This window comes from Crotalus tigris, unplaced genomic scaffold (assembly GCF_016545835.1).
Source record: "Crotalus tigris isolate CLP2741 ecotype Arizona unplaced genomic scaffold, ASM1654583v1 scf7180000018484.1034840, whole genome shotgun sequence".
Lineage (NCBI taxonomy): Eukaryota > Metazoa > Chordata > Lepidosauria > Squamata > Viperidae > Crotalus > Crotalus tigris.
The window spans coordinates 544,473-569,126 of record NW_024097032.1 but is presented as its reverse complement, the minus strand read 5'-3'; the positions used below and the strand labels follow the sequence as shown (position 1 = coordinate 569,126).

Here is a 24,654-nt window from a genome sequence, read left to right as displayed (position 1 = left end):
TATGTATAGAAATAATTTTTAAGAGATTACTTTACTTGAGAAATCATCCAATATAAGTTTCCCCTTTATTTGTGTTAGGTTTTAAAAAAACAGTATTTCTAGATTAGATAAATATTTGCAAAGCTATTAGAATGAAAAACAGGCAGTTTGCCATTAACAACTTTGTGGCAATGAACCATTTATATGGCTCTGTTATGAATATCAAGCATAGCCTTATTATATTTATTCCAAAAGTTAAACCTGTACAAAATCTTAGTGAAATATTTGTTGATTGTATTAATTTCATTCAGTATTATTTAAACCATTCTATAGTTCTACTAATACACTTAGTACATTTTTGTAGTATTTTAAAAAAATCCTTAGCTTTTAGAACTTATTGAATAACTTGAACATTTGAAAATTAAGTTATTAGTAACATGTTTATGTTAAGTCCTAGATGTTTCTTTTAGATTATACAAGTAATGGAATAGGAGATACCATTGTGCTTCAAAAATCAGGTGCTTCATGTCTCATACCCATTATTATACTCAGAAATGGATGAAAAACAGAGAAATTCTGCCATCTGGAATCTTTGTCTGAATTCCAGAAATACATTATGGAATTTCAGTTTCAAGCACACCTCCAATGTGATCTCTAAATAGATTGGAAAAAGTTTTTTTCAACTTTGGACCTATTTCTTCCTTTCAAGCACTAATGATCATAAGAAAAAATAACAACGTAGGTTTGTATATTAACTTGCATTTCTAATCTGAATGTCATTGGTTACTTATGATTAACTTTCAATCTGTTAACTGGCTGAGCAATTGTTAATAAGATATAATAATATTTCCTCTGAATGGCATAGTAACTATCATAACATTTTGGGGAATTTTACACTGAACTTGGCAGTTCTCCATACAAGCTGATCCATGTCGTGGTAGAGAATGTTCTGTACAGACAAGAATTCATGAGTTAGAGTTAGGGTAGGATCCATTACATATAATCCCCAAGTTATGAGTGTGCACTTAATGCTTATTCAAAGTTATGCAATAAGTGCACCCTAGTGCTTACATGCAAGTCCCAAAATTACGAATATGGCAGCATCATGGCAGTCGTTCGCCCTGCAATATTCACCCTGGTTATTCCCTCCCCACCCTTATCCCGGTTCTCCCTAGGCACCAGGCCTTCAATACTCACCCTGCTAAGATCAAGATCCTTTGCTTTCTTGGCTGCTCTAGGCCTTTGGTGCATCCGCAGAGAATGGAGGCCTAAACTCAAGATCACGTGAGATCAATGAGGCGAGATCTCACACTATTGATCTCATGTACTTTAGGCCTCTGTTCTCTGCAATAGAGAACGGAACAGAAGCTGGGGGATGCTTCCCCGTGACTCTGGATGGATCAGCCATGAAAGCATGCCCCCAGCCTCAGATTCGGGTGGCAGTAGCCTGGAAAGGGCCTCCGGCGCCCGGATTGGGCCGCTGGAGGGCCGTGGAAGCGTCCCCCGGTCTCAGATCTAGGTGGCAGCGGCCTGGAGAAGGCCTCCAGCACCCAGATCAGGCTGCCAGAAGGCCGCAGAAGTGTCCCCCAGCCTCAGATCCAGGCAGCAGCAAGAACCGCAGCAGAGAGCAGATGGATCTTTTCAAGGTGAGTCCGGCGCGGCAAGAAGGCAGGGAGAAACATGAGGTATCTTAGTGGGTCGGGGAGGCCTTGGCCTGTTACATCACTAGGCCCTCCATGGCCTTCCCCACCCTGAGATACCTTATATTCACTTAATGAGCCGCGTGCATCTTAACAAGCAAGGGAATGATCTCGGTTGAGGTACGAGATTCACTCCCATGAGTTTTTGAATTACAAGTGGAATGGGCAGGCTCCATTACACTTGTAACTCAAGGACTACCTGTATAACTTTTGTGAAAGGTTACCATTCGCATTCTGTTTAAAACCTAGAAAAACTCAAGAAAATGTCCACTTCATATGGCAGCCTGGCTTGACAGCTCACACAGTTATGAATTTCATTTCTAGCCTAAACCTACTTCTTTGTAATTTTAACTACATTGACCTTTTCCAGTCCTCTGAGGCAACACATCCTCTTGTGTGCAAAAAGTTTTTTGATATTCAAATTATTATCATATCTTCCTGTAATTGTCTTTTTTGTAGAATCAAGGATCTCCAGATCCTTTAACAATTCCTTATAGGACTTGGATTCCAGATCCCTCACCATGTTCATAAGTGTCTGAAAATAGTATTCCAAGTAATTTCTGACCAGAAGAGAATAGAATGGGACAATTGTTTCTTATAATTTGATTCTATGCTTTTGCTGTTGTATCCCAAGGTAACACTTACATCAAACTGCTGGCTCATGTTTAATGGAACTTGTTTCAAAATTTCCACTTTTAATGTTTGTCTTCTACAAGATACTAATTTATCTTTTGTATCTTCCCATGATTGTGTTTAGGCTCTGTCAATTGTCTCATAGCAGCAGCTTTATTATTCTTATTTATTTACTTTATTTAATTTTTTTGTAGACACCACTCCTATAAACCTTGAGTGTTTTATAAATAATTATAGTTGCGGTCCTACAAATTATTAGGCCTATAATTAATATGTGACAAATAGATATTCAATAGATCCAACTTTTCGTATCACTTTTATTTATCTAATGAATATACATTTTCATTCATTTGCGAATAAAACTATAGACATACAAAAAAAAAGATAAGTGTCAAGCACCGGGGAAATCAGGAGATTCATGCAGTTTAAATGACTAGAAAGATTTATTGCAAGCTTAAGCTCTCTATAAAAATCTGACCTACTAACAATCAAGGAAACTGGGAATAAGAAGGCATTCAAAATGGACTGGACTTAGATCTCTTGTGGGTGCACAGGGACTCGTGACTTATGATGCATTTGACCTCTTCCTCGGTCTCAGCCTACAATAAGACACTTAAAACCAGATATTTTATTCATTTATTGTATCAAATTTATATGTCTATGTATCTCACAGATATGATTCTGAATGGTATACAGTAAAACCAAAACAAAAATAGTAAAAACAAAACAAAAACATCTTCAAATATCCCTAAGAAGCAAGAAACATGCCTATATCAGGAGAATTTAAAAATGCATGCATAATAAAGCCATCTTGTGGGCTCTCTGTTCCAAAGTGTTCCTCAGGGCTAATCTTGGGGGGGGGGGGGGAAATAATGCACTAAAAGGCCAGAGATGCAGCAGAAACCTCTGGCTTCTGTCAGATGTTGTCCTTAGCAGATAGAACTCATAATATGGCCATCTTGCCTGCCATGATGGCATGGGTATATGTTACTTGGGAAGAAGCGGTCCCACAGATTTCTTGGCTGCAAGACACGTAGCACTTTAAAGATCAAAACCAGCATCTTGAATTAAATCTGGAAACAAATTGGCGACTAAAGCAGTTTGCAGAGCAGAGGTGTAATATGTGCTGCTCTATGGGCACCTGTTGCTGTCTGCGCTATTTTACATCAGTTGAAGCTTCTGAATACTTTTCAAGGAGAACTCCATGTAGAGCAGATTTAGTTAATGCAGATTTTTTTCAAATGTAATGTGGCAAAAATGAAAAAACTTTTACCAATAAGTGGTACCGTTCAGTTCTTTAAATTCTCTGGTAACTTTGCTATGCTCTTTATCTGGTATAACTGTATTTTTCTTGTTTCCCTTAAAATGGCATGCTCTTGACTTGGGTTAGTCAAAGTTTAGCTGATAACTGATAGTATTTTTTTCCAGCTTTGTTTTACATGATTTTCCCCAGAAATCCCAATTCAGTTTCCCTAATTAATGTTCTACAGTAATGTAAGTTGGGCAACTCTGAGACGTTATAATGAGCCCCTATAGACTAATTAATTTATTATTTGACTTGTGTTCCACCTTTCCTTCAAAAATTCAAGACAGCTTACATAGCGAGCTCTTTTAATTTTGCCCCAAGTGCAACAAATTTGTGAAATAGTCTGAGCCAAGAAGGAATGTCTGAGTCAAAACCATGTAGTGCTTTTGCATGATTGAAGGTAGAGTAGGCTCCAGGTCTCCTCATTAGTACAACAACTTAATCTTTGTGCATGGCCTTGGGAACTAGGGAGGAACAGAATAATAAAAGTATCACAAATCCATCCCTTCTGTATATGCATCTTGAAGTCACATTCATGTAGGTAAGGGGTAATATTTCATTTTGATCAAACTGTTGGATTCTGGGGATACCTCCTCTTCATTTTCTTATGAATGAACTTTGTATAAAATTAAACCAGAAGTATATTTTAGAATTTATTTATATTTATAACACAGAGTGTACACCTGTATGTCTTCCCTGGAAAATGTTAACTTTAATGAAGAAAAGAGTTTTGGCAAAGCTATTTATGCAAATGTAGCACCTTCTCTGGTAAGGCTTTCATGCCCTTCTCAGAAGAATCTGGCTGATATCAGAGGAATATTTTATTAACTGATAAATCTCAAGTACATCCATTTCAATTTTTAGCTCATATTTTTCTCCAGCCATGTTACATGAGTGTACATTGGTCTTCTCTGCTCGAGTTTGTTTTAGTATAGATAATATGTATTTTAGATCAGGGGTCCCAACCCTGGGTCCGTGGACCGGTACCGGGCTGCGGCATGTCAACAACCGGGCTGCACAAACAAGCAAAACCCCATCCGTGGGATGCAGGCAGCACATAAAACCATGCACTTTCCGGTCCGTTGGAAAAACTGTTCTTCACAGAACCAGTCCCTGGTGCCCAAAAGGTTGGGGACCTCTGTTTTAGATTGTTCTCTCATTGGAACAATGTTAGCTGACTCAGAATTTAGCAGCCAAGACTGACTGGAATCAGGAAAGTAAATCATGCTATTTACAGTTCATGTCTTCAACAATATTTACCAAGCTCAATTATAGATTTCTTTTCTGATTACAGTATCTAAATGTTTTAGGCCCCTTAATAATTTAAGAAATTTAATATGAATCTACCTAGAAAAGGAGCTCTGTTTCCTTGAAGACCTTTCTTCAGATATCTTTGCTGCTTAATATAGCAGGTAAATTCTAGAATGAGTCCTTTGTGCTGTAGTATCCAAAGTTTATGAAAACTGCCATAGAAGGATATGTCAGTGTAAGTGCTTTATTTTTATAAATTTTTGAGGGTGGGGCATGCTGCTTTTCACTGTTGTTTGGTGTTTATTGATATATCCACATTTGTAAATTTCTACATTATTGGATTGTTAGGTAGAGATTTCCTAAATAATGTGAAATCAGTTTGCTAATGCGATTAATGTATGATGTAGCAATACCAAATTACACCACAAGATGTCACTCAAATAGCTATATTGTGATAGCAGAAAATTAAATTTGAGTCTTGTGGTTATATAGCTTCTGAATAGGTTTTGCACATGCTCATATTGCATCATATTTTGAAGCAAAGTTTATTTAGAATGATAAAACTATGGTTCATTTGCTGTAGGAAGCATTGCTATAATTAATGAATTATTTTTACAGAAAAATATATTTTTACTACATTAATAGAGCATCAAATATTGGATCTCAAGGCAAACTTTCACTACAGTATTATAATGGATTTAACTGACATTCTCAATTAAACATATCTATCATTTTAGTTAACTCTGTATCTCATTGTATTATTAAAAACAATGCCTTTTTTACTCTTTGCTACTTAATTCTTTAATAATTATATTGAATTGAGAGCTAAACTTGGGAATCTTGTTTGTTTAGCTTGGGTAACACATTTGTGAATCAGATTGCAGATTAAATGTGCATCTAGTTTAAAGAGGTTAAAGAAACTTTTTTAAAGCAGCCTTTTTGCTCCCTGTATGTGTACATAGTAAACCTGAATTCTTGTATGTTGAAGGCCATGATTTATTAGCTTTTCTGAATTATTGTGAAGGAAAATAGACCTGGCCTTAGAATAAGTGAACTGTTAAAAGAAGATTTTTGGAAAAGATTGCCCAGTCCTGAGAAAAAGAAAATTATGAGAAATTCCAAATAGCCTTCCTGTGATTTCGTTTAGTATAAGAAGGGCAAAGAGAAGCTCTTATGGGCTTTAAGATTCTGTCATTGCACTGTGTACAATAATTCAGAGCATTCCTGCTATGCCTGTTTCTTGCCTCTGTTGAAAGGCTGACAATCACATAGCTGATATTATAGCAACTACCATTGAGAGATCCATCAAAAAAGGCTGATAGAATCTCTTATCTCACTAATTTGAAGTGCAACTTTCTCTTTGTTACATTCCCTATGGCTTTTAAAATATGAGTCTTGCTTATAGAGTACCTTACATTTCGGGTCACCAGTAAGGTCTTTGACCTAATTTCTGTCTGTTTAATAATGTATATGCTGTACATGTCCGCCCCACCAGGTAAACCAAACCAGAAAATCTCCACAAGAAGGGTAACACTACTTTTTTTTTGAGAATGGTTATAATAACAGAATCTTTCAAGCGTGATTGTGCTACATCAGGGGTTCCCAATCAGAGGTGCTCGCATGTATATCTGTCAAAATTAACTTCCTTACTTTCTATAATAAGCAAAGCTTTTGAAGTTAATTTGATGCAAAGATAAAGGCAATCCTTTAGATAACAAGATGTCAATCATCTAGTGATACAAAGATCAATTGAATTAAAATCTGAATCACAGTTCTAAACAATAAACATATGTCATATTAATGATGTGTACTCCCAGATGTTTTGCCCCATCCAAATTGTATTTTTTTGATTAATGATAGAAGTTTATCTGTGTAAAATATGTTATAATAGTCTGTAAAGATTGTTGCTAAATATAGGTAGAAAAACTAGGACATTGTTTCTAGGTAAAAGTCTGTTGCAATATTGAGCTGAAAAGTAGTTCTAACTATTGGAATTTATGTTTCCACTGATAATGCTGGTCCAGGGAGGTGCCCAAACTATAAAAATAAACCTTTAGAAGGAGTGAACTTTCTTCTAGTATCAGTTACAAAATTTTATTCAGACTGAATGGTTCCCCATCTATAGTGTCTCCATCTTTCTGGATTACATTTCACCTTTATCCATCCAAAAATAACTTCCAGACCCTAATCCAAGAGTTCCATCATCTTTGTTATTTGAAAGTTGAACATGAGAAGGAGAGAAGGAAGAATTATTTGTAGATTCATTATTTTCTGTTCCATTCTTCCTGCATTAAAAAAGAGCAATGTTATGTCTGCATAAACAGACATTTTATTTTACTTTGTATCTAAATTCTTTCTATATGGAGTAACTTTAATAATGTTAAACAATTGTGCAGCTTGGGTGAAGGAGGAAAGAAAAAAAATCTTACTAATTATCTAATTCTCTGTTCTATTAATTGTATAGAATGGATTGGAATAGGATAATTAACTGAAGCTGTTTCACTAAAAGTTGATCAAGCCTATTCGTTTCATACTTTTAAACTGCACTAGTTCTGGTTTCTAAATTCTTTAGCTTTGTATTTTACTACTTCATGCCAGTACCACCTCTTAATTAACATTTCTCTGGAATGCAAAATACATTATCATCCTATTAATTTCATATTAAGGTAACTTTTAACTTCTTTTGGGATGTATGCTACATGTTCCCAAATGATTTTTATTGAAAAACTAGAATAAAGTAACAATAGAATAAGAATGATTTTCATGTTTTACTGTGTCATGCTGTTTGTTGAAGTTGGCTAGTAAGACATGTTTCTGTTAGGAAATGATCGTTGATAGAGTATGCATTTCCTTAAAATGAAGGGAGTTGGTATCCTGTTACTTCATAATCATGCTACAGTCTTGATCGTGATCAGTAGGTTTCACTACAAGTATGCTTGTTTTTTTTTTGCTAAATTTGAAGTCCTGGAACAAGTACTCTTTGTTAGATAAATCCAGTGAGGTTGCTTGCAGGATTACATTTATTCTTGAAAAGGCCGAGATGTTCAACGTTACTCTAAAATCAGAGCCTACTGAGGAAGAAAATAGGATTACTAGCCTTTCTGTTGAATCATATGAAGAAAATATTTCTTTGTAAGTATTTCATTAAGTTAACTTCATTTTTTTTCTTTCTTTTGATGACTTTTCTTTCACTTCAGATTCTAACTTTGAATGCAGTATAGTAGTATTCCTGATGCAGGCTGCAAAGAGCAATGGTGTGACTCAGATTCACTGCTATTTCTGCTGTGCTTTAAAAAAATCTCTTTCTTGCCAAGTATTTGAACATGAACACTGCACTTATTGTGGTTGAATACTTTTGCTGCACCTGGGGTGGGAGGAAGATGAGAGAAATAGTTGTTTTATCTTACAGCAGCATATTTATGGAGGAAATCTGTTCCACTGGTGACAGGTTAAGTTCTTAAAAGGAAAAAAAGAGAAAAATACTATCTTAGTGAGCTTAGTTTATTGCAGACTAGGCAGACAATTTATCCTATGAAAAACTTTTTATATTGGAAGGCTGTGGCATAATTTTCTATTTCCCCTGTTATAAACGGAAAGACCTCATGGGCCGTTATCTCCTTTTAAAAGATTCCTAGTAATTATTAAAGGTGACCATCAGTCAAACTGGTAATCTCCAGTTCAGGGTTTTTCAAAGTGGCCAATATCGACCTCCAAGGATCAGTGGGACTATCCAAGAGTTATTATGTTATTATTTGTAATACTATTAGTTAAAATAGTATTTATTGCATTATTTTTCATATAACAAATAATACATTTAAATTGGAAATGAAACCACAACTTTTCTTTCTACTTATAGTTTCAGAAAATATCAATGAGAAACATCATATTTTATTTATTTATTCAATTTATGTAACTGCCTATTTCAATCATTGACTCTGGGCAGCTTTATAATTAAAACAAATTACAGTTGAAACATTTTAAAACAATAAACAATAATAAAAAATCCAAAATAAATATACATAGCATTTAATGGGATATATGTAAGAAGAATAAACTTTGTTCAACATTGGAAGTAAGATCCAATTCCAACAATACCTGATTGGAAACTTAAACTTGGAGAATACATAGCAATGACAAAACTAACAGTATATATACAAAATAAAAGTTTAAAAGAAATTAAAACTTAAGCAAGAATGGTTCTCATACATGCAACACATCACTTAGCAATGTAAACATAATCACTTAGAGTCTGTTTTCAAAGGGGGACTAAGTGCCTGTAGATATTGCAAATTAGCAGATGTATTGCTGGGATTCTCTTTCTATATGGGGCATAGTATCCTCCCCTATGTGTGACTGTGGGATCCCATGTCAAACTGTAGATCACACTATGATCAGCTGTAAGCTGAGGGCATATATCAGTTCAGTATCTGATTTTTTAAAAATATAAACGATGCTGTGCCTCAGTGGTTAGATAGCCTAGACATTTGGATTTGAACATATTTTTAACATTTATATTGTAGTGTGCTTTACTAAAAATGTTAATACATGTTACTAGTCCATGCATGATATGCCATACTCTAAATAAACAAACAAACAGACAGACAAACAAACAGACAAATAAATAAATCAGATGTATAAAATGGAGAGGTAACAAACCCAATAATTATTTTTTATTTTCTTGTTTCTTTGTACTTTTTGGTATTTTAATTCTTGTTAAATTTGTGTGTAAAATTCATAGAGGCCCGGCCATATAACACCCCAGATTTAACAATTGACAAAAAAGTCTGGATAGTGGACATTGCAATATATGGATACAGCAGAATAAATAAGAAATAACTGAGAAAAATAATAAAATAGAAATAAAAATAGAATGAATATAGCAAAAGAAAGCAAAGATAGTACCAATAGTATCGTCATAAGCATCTTGGGTGCAATCCCAAAACAACTGGAGCGTCCCTTGAGCACCATTGGCATTGACAAAGTTACCATCAGTTGTTTGCAAAGTCAACTGTACTCAGAACAGTTTGCATCCTGCAACAATATGTTTAATATTATTAAACAACAGTGTCTGCCTATCTCAGATCCTTGGGAAAGACTTGATAGACAAAAATATAAATTCTAGTCTAAACATCTGTATGACTGAGACCAATCATAATAATAATACTCCTTTCCCACAATATGCTCTTGGTTTTAGCACAGTAGATTGCAGAAATGATTTGTACTTCCTGTTTCATTATTTATAGGAAGACTACTTTTTCTTGTCTCTCTAACCACTTTGGTTGTATAGAACAGAGATCCCCAACCTTTGGGGCACCAGGGACCACTACTGGAGACAGGTTTTTTCGCAGACCACAGGGTGCGTGGTTTTGTGTGCTGCCTTCATCTTGCAGATGGGGCTTTGCTTGTTTGTGCGGACCGGTTAGTGGCATGTTGCAGCCCAGTACTGATCCATGGACTCTGGTATAGAATGTGTACTGGTAAATATCTTCTAAGCATCTGATAAATCCCATGCATGAATTCTGAAATAACCTTCTCCATATAATGCCAAAATACAAAGGTACAATTTGTGAAATCTAGACACCAAAGACTGTTAGCTTAGAACAGTGGTTCTCAACCTTTTTAATGCCGCGACCCCCAACTGGTCGTAAGTCGAGGACTACTCAACCGGTCGTAAGTCGAGGACTACTCAACTGGTGCAGCACCATTTGCAGAAGGGGACTTTTGGCGGGCTCAGCAGGGCAGATTCAGCCTGGACAATTCCTATTGGCTTTTGAAAGCCAATAGAATTAGACTCTATTCAAGAGAGTCTAGTCTATTGGCTTTCAAAAGCCAATAGAATAAAAGGGAGTAGCACAGCTAAGGAAAAGGGGAAAAAAATGGTGGACTGCGTTGTTTGGCGACCCCCGTGAAATGGTCGTTCGACCCCAAATGGGGTCCCGACCCACAGGTTGAGAACCACTGGCTTAGAAGGATTTAGCCCTTAGATAATACTTAATTTGCTAGCTAGACATAGGGCATCATAAAGAACAGAACAGAACAGAACAGAATAGAATAGAATAGAATAGAATAACTTTGAATGTACGCTAACCGGCATACATTAAAATGAATTTTTTTTGCATTTGGCTCTCAAAGGGTCACCACCTTTGATATATATGACATGAATATGACATAAATAAATAAATAAATAAATAAATGGAAATAAAAGAGGAAGCATTATCATTAATTGAGCAAAGCAGCTTCCTTTTCTCCATCTTCTCCATCTTTCTGAGATGTAGCTCCTCTAGTCTTAAACTCTTCCACTTATACACATTCAAAAATAATTATTAGTTTAATAAGCATCTTCCTGGAAGACTTAGATTTGTATTAGATACAATGCCCTTTAGTATATATCACTGTTCTGAATTCCATGCAGAAAAGTATTTTTAAGAATAGAAAACTACTTTTTATCTTCTATATTATTGAGGAAATTTTCTTGTTTGTATGTTCTGGATTTTATGGATGTCAGAAAGTACAAATTAAGTTCAAATGCAGATTTAAAGGAAATTGGTTTTCTGACAAAATATTTGCTACTCTAAATCAGGGTCATGGCCTATTTGGAACTGGGCTGTGCAACCTGTAGGCTGGAGTGCATGCAGCTTAACTTGAGTGAGTGGTAGGCGCGCAGCTCCACTTGTTCAAGATGAGCTGCGCATGCATGCAGGTGCGTGTTGGCCCACTGGTCGTTAAAGTCAAGCTGCATGCAAGCCAGCCTGCCACTCATGCTGCCCGGTTTTCCTTTCCCCTGGTGGGCCACCAAGCCACAAAGGTTGGGGATCACTACTCTAAATGTAATAGTAAATATGAACTAATTTGAGGTAGTCCTTTAGAATGCTGCATCTCCCTAAATATCCAGAAGCCTTAAAGGAAGCTATTTTTTGTAACTTATAAACTTTATTTAAAATGGATTTTTTTCAGTTTGTGATAGGAATTATTTGCCAAAATGGAAAAGTGTAAAATCTTTGTTTCTAACATATTCCAAGTTTTTTCGATGTGGTTTTTTTCACTCTCATTTTTAGATAGAAGTTATTTTAGCCAGTCTAACAGTTGACATACTCTCACTAATGAATAGGGTGTGGGAGGAGAGTGTAGTGTGACCATGTTCATTACAGATGAACAGACCTGTCCAGCTTGATTTTGTTCAGTTTCTTACTTCTCCAGGTTAAATTAATTTAGTCTTATTTCTATATATATATGTGATTAAAAATGGAGGAAAAATTTGATCTTGTGCAGTGACTGTCAACCATTTCTTCACCATGGACCTTTAAATACCTTTTGTCCCCAAGACTTAACTCAAGATTTAAATCTTAACATTTCTTCAAGCCTTCACGGACCCACTGTGTCTTTGGTATTGAATTTATATTGCCATATTTTGTAAAAAAACAAAAACAAAATAATAGTATATTTATAGCAGCCAGTGTGCCTGGCTGAGGAATTATGGGAATTGAAGTCCACAAGTCATAAAAGGGCCAGATTTGAAGACTCTTGATTTATAGCTTTATTAGTCTGATAAGATAGCTGAACATATACGTTTTTCCCTCATATACTATTACATTCATCCTTCAAAATTCATTTTAATATATATATATTGTACTTTATATATTTGATTTGTTCTAATAGGGAGATGCTTAATATCTCCCCCAAATGGAGTTTGCAACAGGGTTTCTTTAGGTAAGTTTCTGCACTGCTGAACCCTGACATTGTGTTGCATGTCAAATCTCTTTTTTGTTTTTATGATTAATAAGTTCACAATCTGGTTGTGATGCTAATAATCTTACATATTCATTTTCTCTTTTATAGAAATGAAGATCTTAAGCAGATGTTGGAAAGCAGCAAAGATTCTGCTAAATTGGAGGCTATGAAAAGGATTGTTGGAGTATGTTCAGCTTTCATTATGTGTATAATGCAGTTTGCATCTTTTTGAATTTGAACATCCATACAAATAATTTAATAATTTACATGTCCCTTGATTCCCAGCAACCCTGGGTGATTTACAAATGGTTTAAAACATAACTACAAAAACAGGAGACCAAAAATAAAGAGTAAGATGGCAAAACCAAAGAGAACAAAGGAAAACAACCCACAGAATCTAAAGGGGATTTCATTCACCCTGGGTCTTCAGAGCCATTTGAAATACCAGCAGGGTGGGTTCTGTTGGAATTCTTTTGGGGGGGGTACCTCATTATAGAGGGCAGCGGTTGCTATAGAGAATGCTTGCTTCCAAGATCCCAACAGATAGTGTAGTTTAAGTTACAGTACTCAAGAGCATACCAATTTTTACACCATCAGATCAGTTTGGTATTTTTATCAGTTTTCTTTTCCCTACTTTATTGTTTTGAAGAACTTTCTAAGAGAGATTCAGGAGAATTGAAAATGAGTGATTCTAAACGAATCTAAATGAAAAGAGCTTTTCTGTTCACAGGAGTCCATATTTGGATCCAAACTGGACTGCTGTATATTTTGTTAAATATGATCTGAAGAAGCACAAATACATAGGTTACGTTTCCTCTGTCTTGGCATCCTCCTCTAGATCAGTTGTTCTCAACCTTCCTAATGCCGCGACCCTTTAATACAGTTCCTCATGTTGTGGTGACCCCCAACCCCCCATCCAGCTGGCTGGGGGGGGGTATCAAAAACTTGACCAAAAAAAGAGAGGAAAAAATGGGAAAGTATAGGTAGTCCTCAACTTAAAACAATTTGCTTAGTGACTGTTTGAAGTTACAACAGCACTGAAAAAGCGAATTATGATCATTTTTCACACTTATGATTGTTGCAGCATCCCCAGGGTCATGTGATTTACATTCGTATGCTTGACAGCTGATTCATACTTATGACGTTCACAATGTCCCAGGGTCGTGTGATCAATGGATAGGGGGCGTGACCAGCTGATCCCTCAGGTTGCAGAGTGCCTGTGGGGGGGAATCTGTGGGTCTCTGGGATGGGACTAGGGTGGGTGCCTGCCTTCGTTCCCTCCCTTCTCTCCCCTTGTCCCTTCCTTCCTTCTTTTCTTCCTTTCCTTCACCTCCCTTAGTCTCTTCCGCCTTTCCTCCCTCTTTCCCATTGTCCCTTCCTTCTTTCCTTCCTTTCCTTCACCTCCTTCTTACTCTCTTCTTCCCTCCCTCTCTCCCATTGTCCCTTTTTTCCTTCTTTCCTTCATCTTGCTTAGACTCTTCCTCCTTCCCTCCCTCTCTCCCATTGTCCCTTCCTTCTTTCTTTCCTTTCCTTCACCTCCCTTAGTCTCTTCCTCCTTCCCTCCCTCTTTCCCATTGTCCCTTCCTTCTTTCCTTCCTTTCCTCACCTTCTTAGTCTCTTCCTCCTTCCCTCCCTCTCTCCCATTGTCCCTTCCTTCCTTTCCTTCACCTCCCTTAGTCTCTTCCCCTTCCCTCCCTCTCTCCCATTGTTCCTTCCTTCCTTCTTTCCTTCCTTTCCTTCACCTCCTCTTTCCCATTGTCCCTTCCTTCTTTACTTTCTTTCCTTCCCCTCCCTCTTAGTCCCTTCCTTCCTTCCTTCCTTCCTTCCTTCCTTCCTTCCTTCCTTCCTTCCTTCCTTCCTTCCTTCCTTCCCTCTTTGTCCCTTCCATTCTTCCCTCCCTTCCATTGTTCCTTCCTTCCTTCCCTCTCTCATTGTCCCTTCCTTCCCTCCCTCTTCGTCCCTTGCTTCCTCCCCCCTCTGTGCCCAGGAAGGGACAAGGGGAGGGGGACAGGCTGCCAGAGGTAGAGAAGAGCTCCGCGCAGCTCACTTGCTCAGCTTCGCCAGAAAACAAGCCACTTGCTAAGTTAGCAGAAGCCCCAGGATCAGTGCCGGGCTACAGCTGATTCGCACTTCTGCTAAATTAGCAAGTGGCATGTTTTCTAGCGAAGCTCGAGCTGGGCAGGAGCCAAGGAGAGCTGCTACAGCTGACCTGCTTCTTGGCTGCTCTGCAGAAGCGCGGATCAGCGGTAGGGTTCATCCCGATCCTGGATAAGAGGGAAGGAAGGAAGGACGCCCTTGGGAAGCCGATCGTGCTTTGAAGCTTAGGAGAGGAGGAGGAGTCCCTCCTCCTTCCCTCCCTCTCTCCCTGTCAAGCCCCGGCAGGTTCAACATGAACGGGCGGAGGAGGAGTCGAGGATGGGTGGGGTGGCAAAGGAAACCAGCGGCCGTTGCCAGACCTCCTGGCTGACAAGCGCAAGTTTGGGGGTCACCAGCTGATGGGCGCAGGAGTTAGGTGCTGCGGCGGCCTCCTGTTCGCTGACTTGCATGCACGAGAAGAAGTCAATCCGGTTGCTGCACAATGAGTCTCTGGGGAGGGTGGGGCCTTGCTCTGTGAGGTGGAGTGGGGGGGGGAAGAGAAGGCGGTTGATAAGCCCTGCCCAAGACCATCAGAAATATGTGTTTTCCAATGGTCTTAGGCTACCCCTGTAAAAGGCTCATGCGACCCCCAAAAGGGTCGCAACCCACAGATTGAGAACCGCTGCTCTAGATGCTGGCTAGGAAATTGGGGCAGGTATTTTTTTGCATTCTTATTTTTCCATTCAGACTCCCTATGGTTTACAGTGTGTGAAGTTCAGTTCCACTTCTTGTTTATGCCAACGTTTGGAAAAGCTGATGTATATTTTGAGTAAAAATACATGACCAGAGGTCAGAAACAAATAAACAAACTTACAAGCAGTTTGCAAAAACTGAGTGCTAAAGTGGATTAAAAATGTTGTTTTAAAATTATAATATACATAAGTAGGTTCATGTTGATTATACAACATTGTGCCAAACACAGAAAAGAAACAATTAGCTGAAGAAAATAAAGTGATGAGATAAGAAAATAAAAAGGACATACTTAAAATATAATTAATGCCAATACTATTCTCTAGTCATTTTGATACCCTTTTATCCTTGAAAACCATCCTTATTTCCACCATTTCTGTACACCAATTCATGCATTCCCTTTGTTCTTTAAAATTCTTACGTCTTTTTAAGATTCTCCTTAATCCTTCCAATTACAACTTTTTAAATGCTTTCCATTTCTTTAGACCCGTTAGTTGTATTTCAGGTGTTAGTTCTGTGAGTCAATCCTTATTTCATTCTCTCTCTATGACCAAGCTTAATGTCATTCACTTCTATATTCTGTTTATGTTTATTCAGCACCCAACTCTTTTTTAATATAAAGGAGAACATTCTAGTGAAGTTATGGATTTAAAAAAAATCAATTTTTATTGAAATTACAGTGATCATAATTTTTATTTTTCAAGTTCATCTCACAAGAACCGATTCTGGGCAGCATTAAAAAGATTCCAAATATATTCTTTCATAGTATGCTATAGTTATTGCCATTTAAATAATGTATTACTTTAAAAAGTAATATTAAATATTGCCATTTTATTATACTATAAGTATTATTTGTGGAGTCTGGTAACAGTTTGACTTCAATCTTATCTCTTCTTAAATCAGAATTTCCAGAAAAATTGGTATTCTAGATTATTTTGAACTGACCCTTGAACAAATTAAAGTAACTTACCTATTTACCTGTTTTAAATTAATTGAAATTTCTTTGAAAAATTGTATAATTTATTATTTCCTTTTAAGACATTATGTTATCAAAGAGAAACTTACTTCAGAGTTGAAGGAACGTTTGAAAATTGAAATATACTATTAGTATATATGTATTAAATTATTGGCTGTATTTTAAAGTAGCATGTATATTAAAGGATTTTTTTCTTTTTCTTTTAAGATGATTGCCAGAGGAAAAAATGCATCTGAGTTGTTTCCTGCGGTAGTGAAGAATGTAGCAAATAAAAGTATTGAGGTGCGGTGACAAAACACTTGTTCTTTTACTTCCAAGAGCATCTTTTAAAATTTCTAAGTCTTTTTAATCAGAGGTAATTACAGATAGTCCTCAACTTACGACCACAATTTTGGTTGCTAAGCAAGACAGTTGTTAACTGAATTTGCCCCATTTTATGACCTTTCTTGCCACAGTTGTTAAGTGAATCACTGCTTTGTTAAGTTAGTAACACAGTTATTAAGTGAATCTGGCTTCCCCATTGACTTTGCTTGTCAGAAGATTGCAAAAGGTGATCACATGATCCTGGGACACAGCAATCGTCATAAATATGAGTCAGTTGCCAAGTGTCAGTTGCCAAATTTTTATCATGTGACTATGGGGATGCTGCAATGGTTATAAGTATGAAGAACGATCATGTCACTTTTTTCAGTGCCACTGTAACTTCAAACAGTCACTAAGCAAATTGTAAGTCAAGGACTATCTGTACAGTAATTATTGTAATATTCCAGTGAAATAGGTGTAGAGAAAGTAATGAATCTTCTATGATATGAACATGTGATATTCTTAAATCATGGTAAGGCCTTTTTTATAGGTCATAATAGGTCTAGTTATTCCTGTTTGTTGAACTTCAGTGTATTTATTGGGGATGACTTTACTTTTAATAGTAATTTCTGTCAGTTACTTGTTGCCTTTGCTAAACTGTAAATGTTAAGGACAGCTCTGTCCCTATTAATTGGTAATATTTGTCATGATTCTGTATATATTTATTGTCTGGCAAAGCATCTGTCCCTATTAATATTTTTTGGTACAAATATTTCTGCCCCCACCAGGCTACCTCTGGCTAGGTTAGTTTTGCCCATTACTGATGAAATAATGATAAGTTAATTATTGAACCAGAAGCCTGAGTCCTTTCAGGAGGATTGGGGCAAATGCAGTGCAGTAATTTGTGTATGTGCATGCCTGTGCACACCTTTTTTTCAGTGATGACTCTTGGCAACTGCCTGTACAAGTTCCTGAAGTTTTCTTGGCAAAATTACAGAAGTGGTTTGCTTTACCTCCTTCCTAAGGCTGAGAGAGAATGACTGGCCCAACTGGCCCAGTTGGCTTCATGTCTAACTTTGAGACTAGGACATTTGGTCTCTCAGTTTCTAGTCTAATGCCTTAACCACCATATTAAACTGGCTCTCATAATACTGTAATTACTTATAAGTATATTTGTCACAGTAGAAACAGAAGGCTTAAATTGAATGCATAAATTAATGATTTATATGTTTTTATGGCTTATCTGGTATCTGTTTTTCTCATATTTTGTTAGTTTGCATTTATTTCTCATATTCTACAGTAATTGAAACATTTCAAATAAAAGCTCTGAATTATGTTGATACATTTCCCAATGTAGTAACAACAACTGCAACAACAACACCAACAACAATAATAAAGTTGGAAGGGACCATGGAGGTCATCTAGTCCAACCCCCTGCTCAGGAAGGAAACCCTATACAATTCAGACAAATGGCTGTCCAGTCTCTTATTAAAAACTTCAAGCATTGGAGCATTCACAGCTTCTGGAGGCAGGTTGTTCCACTGATTAATTGTTCTAACTGTTCTCCTTAGTTCTAGGTTGCTTCTCCCCTTGGTTTCCATCCGTTGCTTCTTGTCCTGCCTTCAGGTGCTTCGGAGAATAGCTTGACCCCCTCTTCTTTATGGCAGCCCTTGAGATATTGGACACTGCTATCATGTCACTCCTCGTCCTTCTCTTTATTAAACTAGACATACCCAATTCCAGCAACCATTCCTTATATGTTTTAGCGTCCAGTCCCCTGATAATCTTTGTTCTTCTTCTCTGTACTCTTTCTAGAATCTCAACATCTTTTTTACATCGTGGTGACCAAAACTGGATACAGTATTCCAAGTGTGGCTTTATCAAAGCAGTGTAAAATGGTATTAACACTTCATGTGATCTTGATTCTATCCCTCTGTTAATGCAGCCTAGCACTGTGTTGGTTTTTTTGGCAGCTGCAGCACACTGCTGGATCATATTTAAATGATTGTCCACTAGGAGTGCAAGATCTCTCTCACAGTTGCTACTATTGAGCAAGGGACCACCTATACTATATCTGTGCATTTGGATTCTTGCCTAAATGTAGAACCTTACTTTTTTCACCATTAAATTTCATTTTGTTAGATAGCGCCCAATGTTCAAGTCTGTCAAGATCCTTCTGTATCTTAAACCTGTCTTCTGGAGGCTTGGCTATACCTGCTACCATGGTGTCGTCTGCAAATTTGATGAGTTCCCCATCTATTCCCTCATCCAAATCGTTGATGAAGATGTTGAACTGCACTGGGCCCAGAACAGAGCCCTGGGACACTCCACTACACACTTCCCTCCATGTAGATGCAGTTCCATCGAGGATCACACGCTGAGTACGGCCAGTCAGCCAGCTACGAATCCATCTGCTGGTGATGCTGTCTAACCCACATTTTTCTATCTTATCAAGGAGTAGGTTGTGGTCTACTTTATCAAATGCCTTACTGAAATCCAAGTAAATTATATCCACAGCATTCCTCTGGTCCACTAATTTTGTCACCTGATCAAAGAATGCAATAAGATTTGTCTGGCATGATCTGTTTTTGACAAACCCATGTTGGCTTTTCTTAATGACTTTGTTAGCCTCTAGGTGTTTGCTGATTCGTTGCTTGATTATCTTTTCCAAGATCTTCCCAGGTATTGAGGTCAGGCTGATAGGTCTGTAGTTTCCTGGATCCATTTTTTTTTTCCTTTTTTGAAGATGGGAACTACATCAGCTCTTTTCCAGTCCTCCAGGATCTTTGAAAGATACAGTTCAGTGGTTCTGAGATCACATCTGCCAGTTCCTTCAGAATCTTGGGGTGTAGTCCATCTGGTCCTGGTGATTTGAATTCATCTAGTGTGGACAGGTGCTCACCATTTTCTTGCCTATCTTAACTTGTGTTTCTAATCTGCTTTTTACGATACTGTTTTTGATAGGTTGGACTGTATTTCTTTTGTATTCTCAAACTTTTTTTAAAATAAAAGTGCTTGTTGCAACATATCAGACTTAAAAGCAGGTTCATGGAGAAAACATCTACTACTCTTAATAGCACATTCGGATTTTCTTTACTGTCAAGGTAGAGGATAAAGGGAACAGTCATAGTTGGAGGAAAATATGTAGACTTGATTATTTCTGTACAGCATTTAGCAAAAGCATTATCCTGAGAGGTAAATTGATTTGTCATTGCTATTTTAGGCAGAATTACTTATTCCAGGGGCTCTGAATATAGATTATTAAGACCTCTGCATTTGCTTAAATTGTATAATAATATCCTCTCTCTCATTACTTCTTTCTTTCAGCTGCTTTTATAGGAAGGGAGTATGCAACTTTTTTTTGGAAACCAAGGATGCTCTTTGCTGTTATGAATAGGTTATTAATTATTATGCTTGATTTAATATACAATGTTTAAATGTAAAAGAATGATCTCATTAAATAGGGCTAGTAAAATCATTCCTATATATTTAAAAAAATATTCCGCACATCAGTGGGAACTTTTGTGCAAACTGTTTAGACTTCATGGAGTTCTGCACTAAACTATAACATGTACATTTTGTTTTACTTGGTGCTCTATCTAAACCATTTCTTTCTCCACCATTCTTTTTGCTCTAATTTGGATTCTTCATAGAATTACAGAATTGGACAGAGTTATTTAGGCTGCTCTAAGGAGGAATCCAAATTTCGGATCACATCCAGTGAAAGGAAGCCCATCAGTTCTCTTAGTAATTGGTTGTTGAACTATTACTTTTCGGAAACTTTTCCTAACATTCAACTGTAATCTAATGTTATGTAAAATTAAATCTATTACTCCATGTCATGCCTTAAAGCAGGGATCCCCAACCCTCAGGCCATGGACCAGTACCTGTCCGTGGAATGCCAGCAACCGGTCCACACAAACAAGCAAAGCCCCATTTGCAAGATGCAGGCAGCACAAAAAAACACATGCACCTTCCGGTCCGTGGAAAACTTCTCTCCATGGAACTGGTCCCTGGTGCCCAAAAGGTTGGAGACCTCCACCTTAAAGGATGATATAAAGATATCTTGTCCTTCTCTTATTGATGCACAGTATTTGGATTTTTGAAGATATAATATCCTCACTTAGCTCAGTTTATTCATTCTTCATAGTACATAATATTTGCATGAATCCTTTTTAAATTAAGTATACCTAATAATTAAAATGAAGTCTGTTGTATGAAGTTGATCATTTCTCATCACTAAAATAATTTAATATCTCTCATCATCTTGAGCTCCTTTTTTTATTAACATCTCAGCCAGATAGTTCTCCTTATCTTTGTTCTGAATTTACTCATGTTTACTTTACTGAACTCCAAGGTATGCTTCCAAGCCCCTATCAGCTGGTCTAAACTCCAGTGATCAAGTGATCTGATCTTTAACACTTTTCTAATGGGATTTTGGAGCCTGATTAGTTGGACCATCTCTTTCTTGATCCAGACATAGTGATTGATCTGTATTGACCATCTCCTTTGGATCCACAGGTTTTGGTAGTTGATCTCTGTCCAAGCCTTCCTTAATATCAAGAGAGTATTCTTGTTATAATGCTTTTATGGTCACTATTATTAAATGTGTTCTTATAATGTAGGAATGGGTATTTTCTGACCAGGGGCTGTATTATCACATTTGTTTTTCTTAGTATCCTTTGCCTCAAGTCATCCTGAGTTTACCTTCCCAATTACCTTTTCTACAGTTCTGGAAAATTTCTGTAGTTTTCCTTGGTGATATATACCTCTTTCCATCAATTTACGGTATATTTTTTCCTATTCAGATCTTTACTAAGAATTTTGTGTGGTCATGTTTGCTTCTTCTGCAATCCTTGCTATTTGTCTGCACTGTTTATATTCAACATGTCCTTTTCAGGAACTCCACTGATAATGAGTTCCTTTCCCCATTGCATTCTCCTTCTGTGGAATTCTATTCATCATTTCTAACTCTGATTTCATAATACATGCTCAACTGTGTTCATGAATGAAGGCGAATATATGTGTCCCAGGATAATATTGCAGGATCCCATCTGGGACCAGAGGTTTCGTCTTGTGAGCTTTCGGACTCATGCTGAAGCCCATTCTCAGGGACTTATCTCTAGCTAGATGGGTCCCAGTGACCGACTCAGATTGGATCCTGCAACTACATTCAGCTTTAGTTTTCTGGAAGAATCATGCATAGTAGAGTTTGTGTTCCAACAGATGTCAAACTAATTAAAGTCATGCAGGCGAGTAAAATGGAGTGCTTTGGGCATGGTGGGGGGTTAGTTCGCTACAGTTTCCTAAAGCTTACATGCCTTCATGGTTTTATTTTCCATGAAAAATCAATGGAAGCACTTTCAGTGGGATGATTTGATAGGAAGTGCAGAAAAGTAGTTCAGGGCCCACAGGTGGCCTGTGGGCTATGGATTTATGATCCCTAGCTTAACCTTACATACGAGCTACTTTAAAACCAATGGGAAATACTGCACGGAGCTACTTGCAGCTAGCTTTCTCTCTCTCTCTCTTTCCCTCTATCATCATTAAGAGGAATGTAGTCTGTTGTACCTTATTGTATATCTTATTATTGACAATGTACTAGATATTATGAGATTGGCTTCTAGTAATAGAACTAGGAATTTATGAGGTAAGAGATGTAGTGGGTTTTTTATACAGACTGCATATCCAAAGATAATCCTTCATAATCTTTATAATATGATATCACATTTACCTGAAAGGTGTCATTATAGGTTTTTATTAGAACAATTCTGTAGAATTGTTAATGTTTAGAAACTGAGGCATTGAAGGAAGTAGCTCTTTTTAAGAATATGGGATTAGGAACAACAAATTATTTCAGACAAATATTATAGATATATTTTAATAAACCATTTAATGTTATTAGGAACATCTAAATTGAATAATGAAGAAACAATAATTCACTAAGGTGAGAATATTTCATGTTAAAATAACCATATGGTTCTTCCTAAGAGAGAATTATTTCCTCTTTGACTGCCAACCAGCTTCCTTTATATCTGTACTGGGAAATTTGAGCCAGTCAACATGAAAGCTTAATACCCCAAATAAAAATCCTCCAATATTTTCATATTTCATTTTAGGGAGGAGTTAATGTACCCTCACATCAACATTAGTTAAACTAATTCTGATCTAGGGCAGAAACGTTTGCCTACGTTTTGAAAGATACTAAAGCAAAGCTTTATTGCCTGCTACAAACACTATATCACATCTTGCTTGTAATAATTAATGGAATATGTTAATGTGTTAGCATGGTATTATCATGATTTATGAAACCACATATTATGTACTAAGCACAAAGTATTGTACAGCTGTGTTGTGAACACAGAGCCAGCAATATTCTCTTCCATGCTGGGTTATAGAAGTTAATGCTAAGAACACTTCAGTCTGAAGTTAGACTATAAAAATACATTATTTATTTATTGATTTGATTTGATTTGATTTGCCACCCATCTCACTTCTCAGCAACTCTGGACAGCTTAGAATATTTAATTTAAGCAAACAATATAACTAAAGTATCTTTGTGAAAGAAACCAGGCTGTATTATGAACAATTTCACATAAAATACACATTGCTGGACTGTATACATTCCAACAACATATGAATGGAATATTGAAATATGTTTCCTCTGACAATCTTCAATGCGTGTTACTTTTGAATTCTCAGGGTAGTTTGGTTTTCTGTAGATTTTAATTGGCATTAAGGTGCATAAATCAGAGATCTAAACCTGCAGTAGTGCTTGAAACTTATGAGGTAAGTGAATTGTAACAGTTAAAATTAGCATCCTATATCTGTCATACATTTACAATCTATTTGTTGTAAGAATATTTTAAAATTTATTTCTACCTAGCTGTTCTTCTTAGGTTTAATCTTTTATGTTATTTTATCATTCTCTGGATTTCTGGAAATTAAAAGTTTGCTAGTATTGATGTACGCTTCTTTATTCGTTTCATACTATTTAGTCTACTTTTAAACATGAGTCATCATTTTTGTTATTTACTTTTATATATAATTTTAAATAAAAATATTGAGAAATATTTCATACTTCTTTTTTCAGGTTTTTTTTAAAAAACCTGAAAGGTAAAGAAAAGTACTTGAAAAGGGAGAAAAAAAGAAAATGTGTTTTTGTCATTGGGTTTTCTCTCCCCCCCCCCCCCGACCATCACATTTCTAGAAAAAGATCCAGTGGGACAAGGATTTCAAAGCTAGTCAAGGACATTTAGTTTAATCAAATTAATTTTTATAAACTGCGAATTGCCCTACACTTAATTTTAGGCTTCACATTAAAAGATGCAGAAAGTGACCTCAAAATATAATTGGTGGTTTAGAGCAGAAATAACAAAAGGTTTAGTCAATAACTCATGAAGTTTGATATACTTGTATTGATAAACTAATTAAACAGATCTGCCTCTGTTGCTCAACACTAATGTGGCTCTGTTATTATTAGTTTTAAAGGTAGGAGTGCTGTAACATTGAACGAAAGTAAATGATGAAAGAACGATGCAGTCACGAAACTGAAGTTCTCCTGCCTCTGATCTCCAAGTGGTTTCAAGGAACACAGGCTTTCTCTGCACACCTGCAGTCATTCACTATACAGGCCTCTTGTTGTCAGTGTTGATTGCTGCTTGTTCGTAGTAGAATAACAAATAATTTAAAGCCTTGTAACCTTCTGTGATTTAATATATTGCTTTTTGGCAGAACAAGCAGAAAAATATTTCTTTAGATAGTGACAATAATTATAGCACAACTGTACTTAGAAATTTTTTTTTTACAGTTTTTCTTTACAACTCCTTGTGGTCTATTTAAAATTTTCACCTATTTATTTGTTCATTTAAACCTATATGGGCTTTATTTAGAAGTTAACTAAACTGTAATGTTTGTAAACTGTAGAATTTCAGTGATTTACCTGTTTAGAA

The 24,654-nt window shown here is 36.6% G+C and overlaps 1 protein-coding gene across 4 annotated transcripts in view; it reads left to right on the top strand.

Moving 5' to 3' along the window:
- AP3B1 (adaptor related protein complex 3 subunit beta 1) overlaps positions 1 to 24,654 on the top strand; it is a 170,089-nt gene that overhangs the window by 13,077 nt on the left and 132,358 nt on the right. The window contains exons 1-3 of one of the 4 annotated variants that reach the window (XM_039352817.1): positions 7,734 to 8,001; positions 12,706 to 12,781; positions 16,607 to 16,681. In XM_039352817.1, coding sequence (XP_039208751.1) covers positions 7,802 to 8,001; positions 12,706 to 12,781; positions 16,607 to 16,681 — 351 coding nt within the window. In that variant the 5' untranslated portion in view covers positions 7,734 to 7,801. Of the gene's footprint in view, positions 1 to 7,733; positions 8,002 to 12,705; positions 12,782 to 16,606; positions 16,682 to 24,654 lie in introns of those variants that run through there. The other 3 variants (XR_005557848.1, XM_039352815.1, XM_039352816.1) reach the window with 3 other exon arrangements.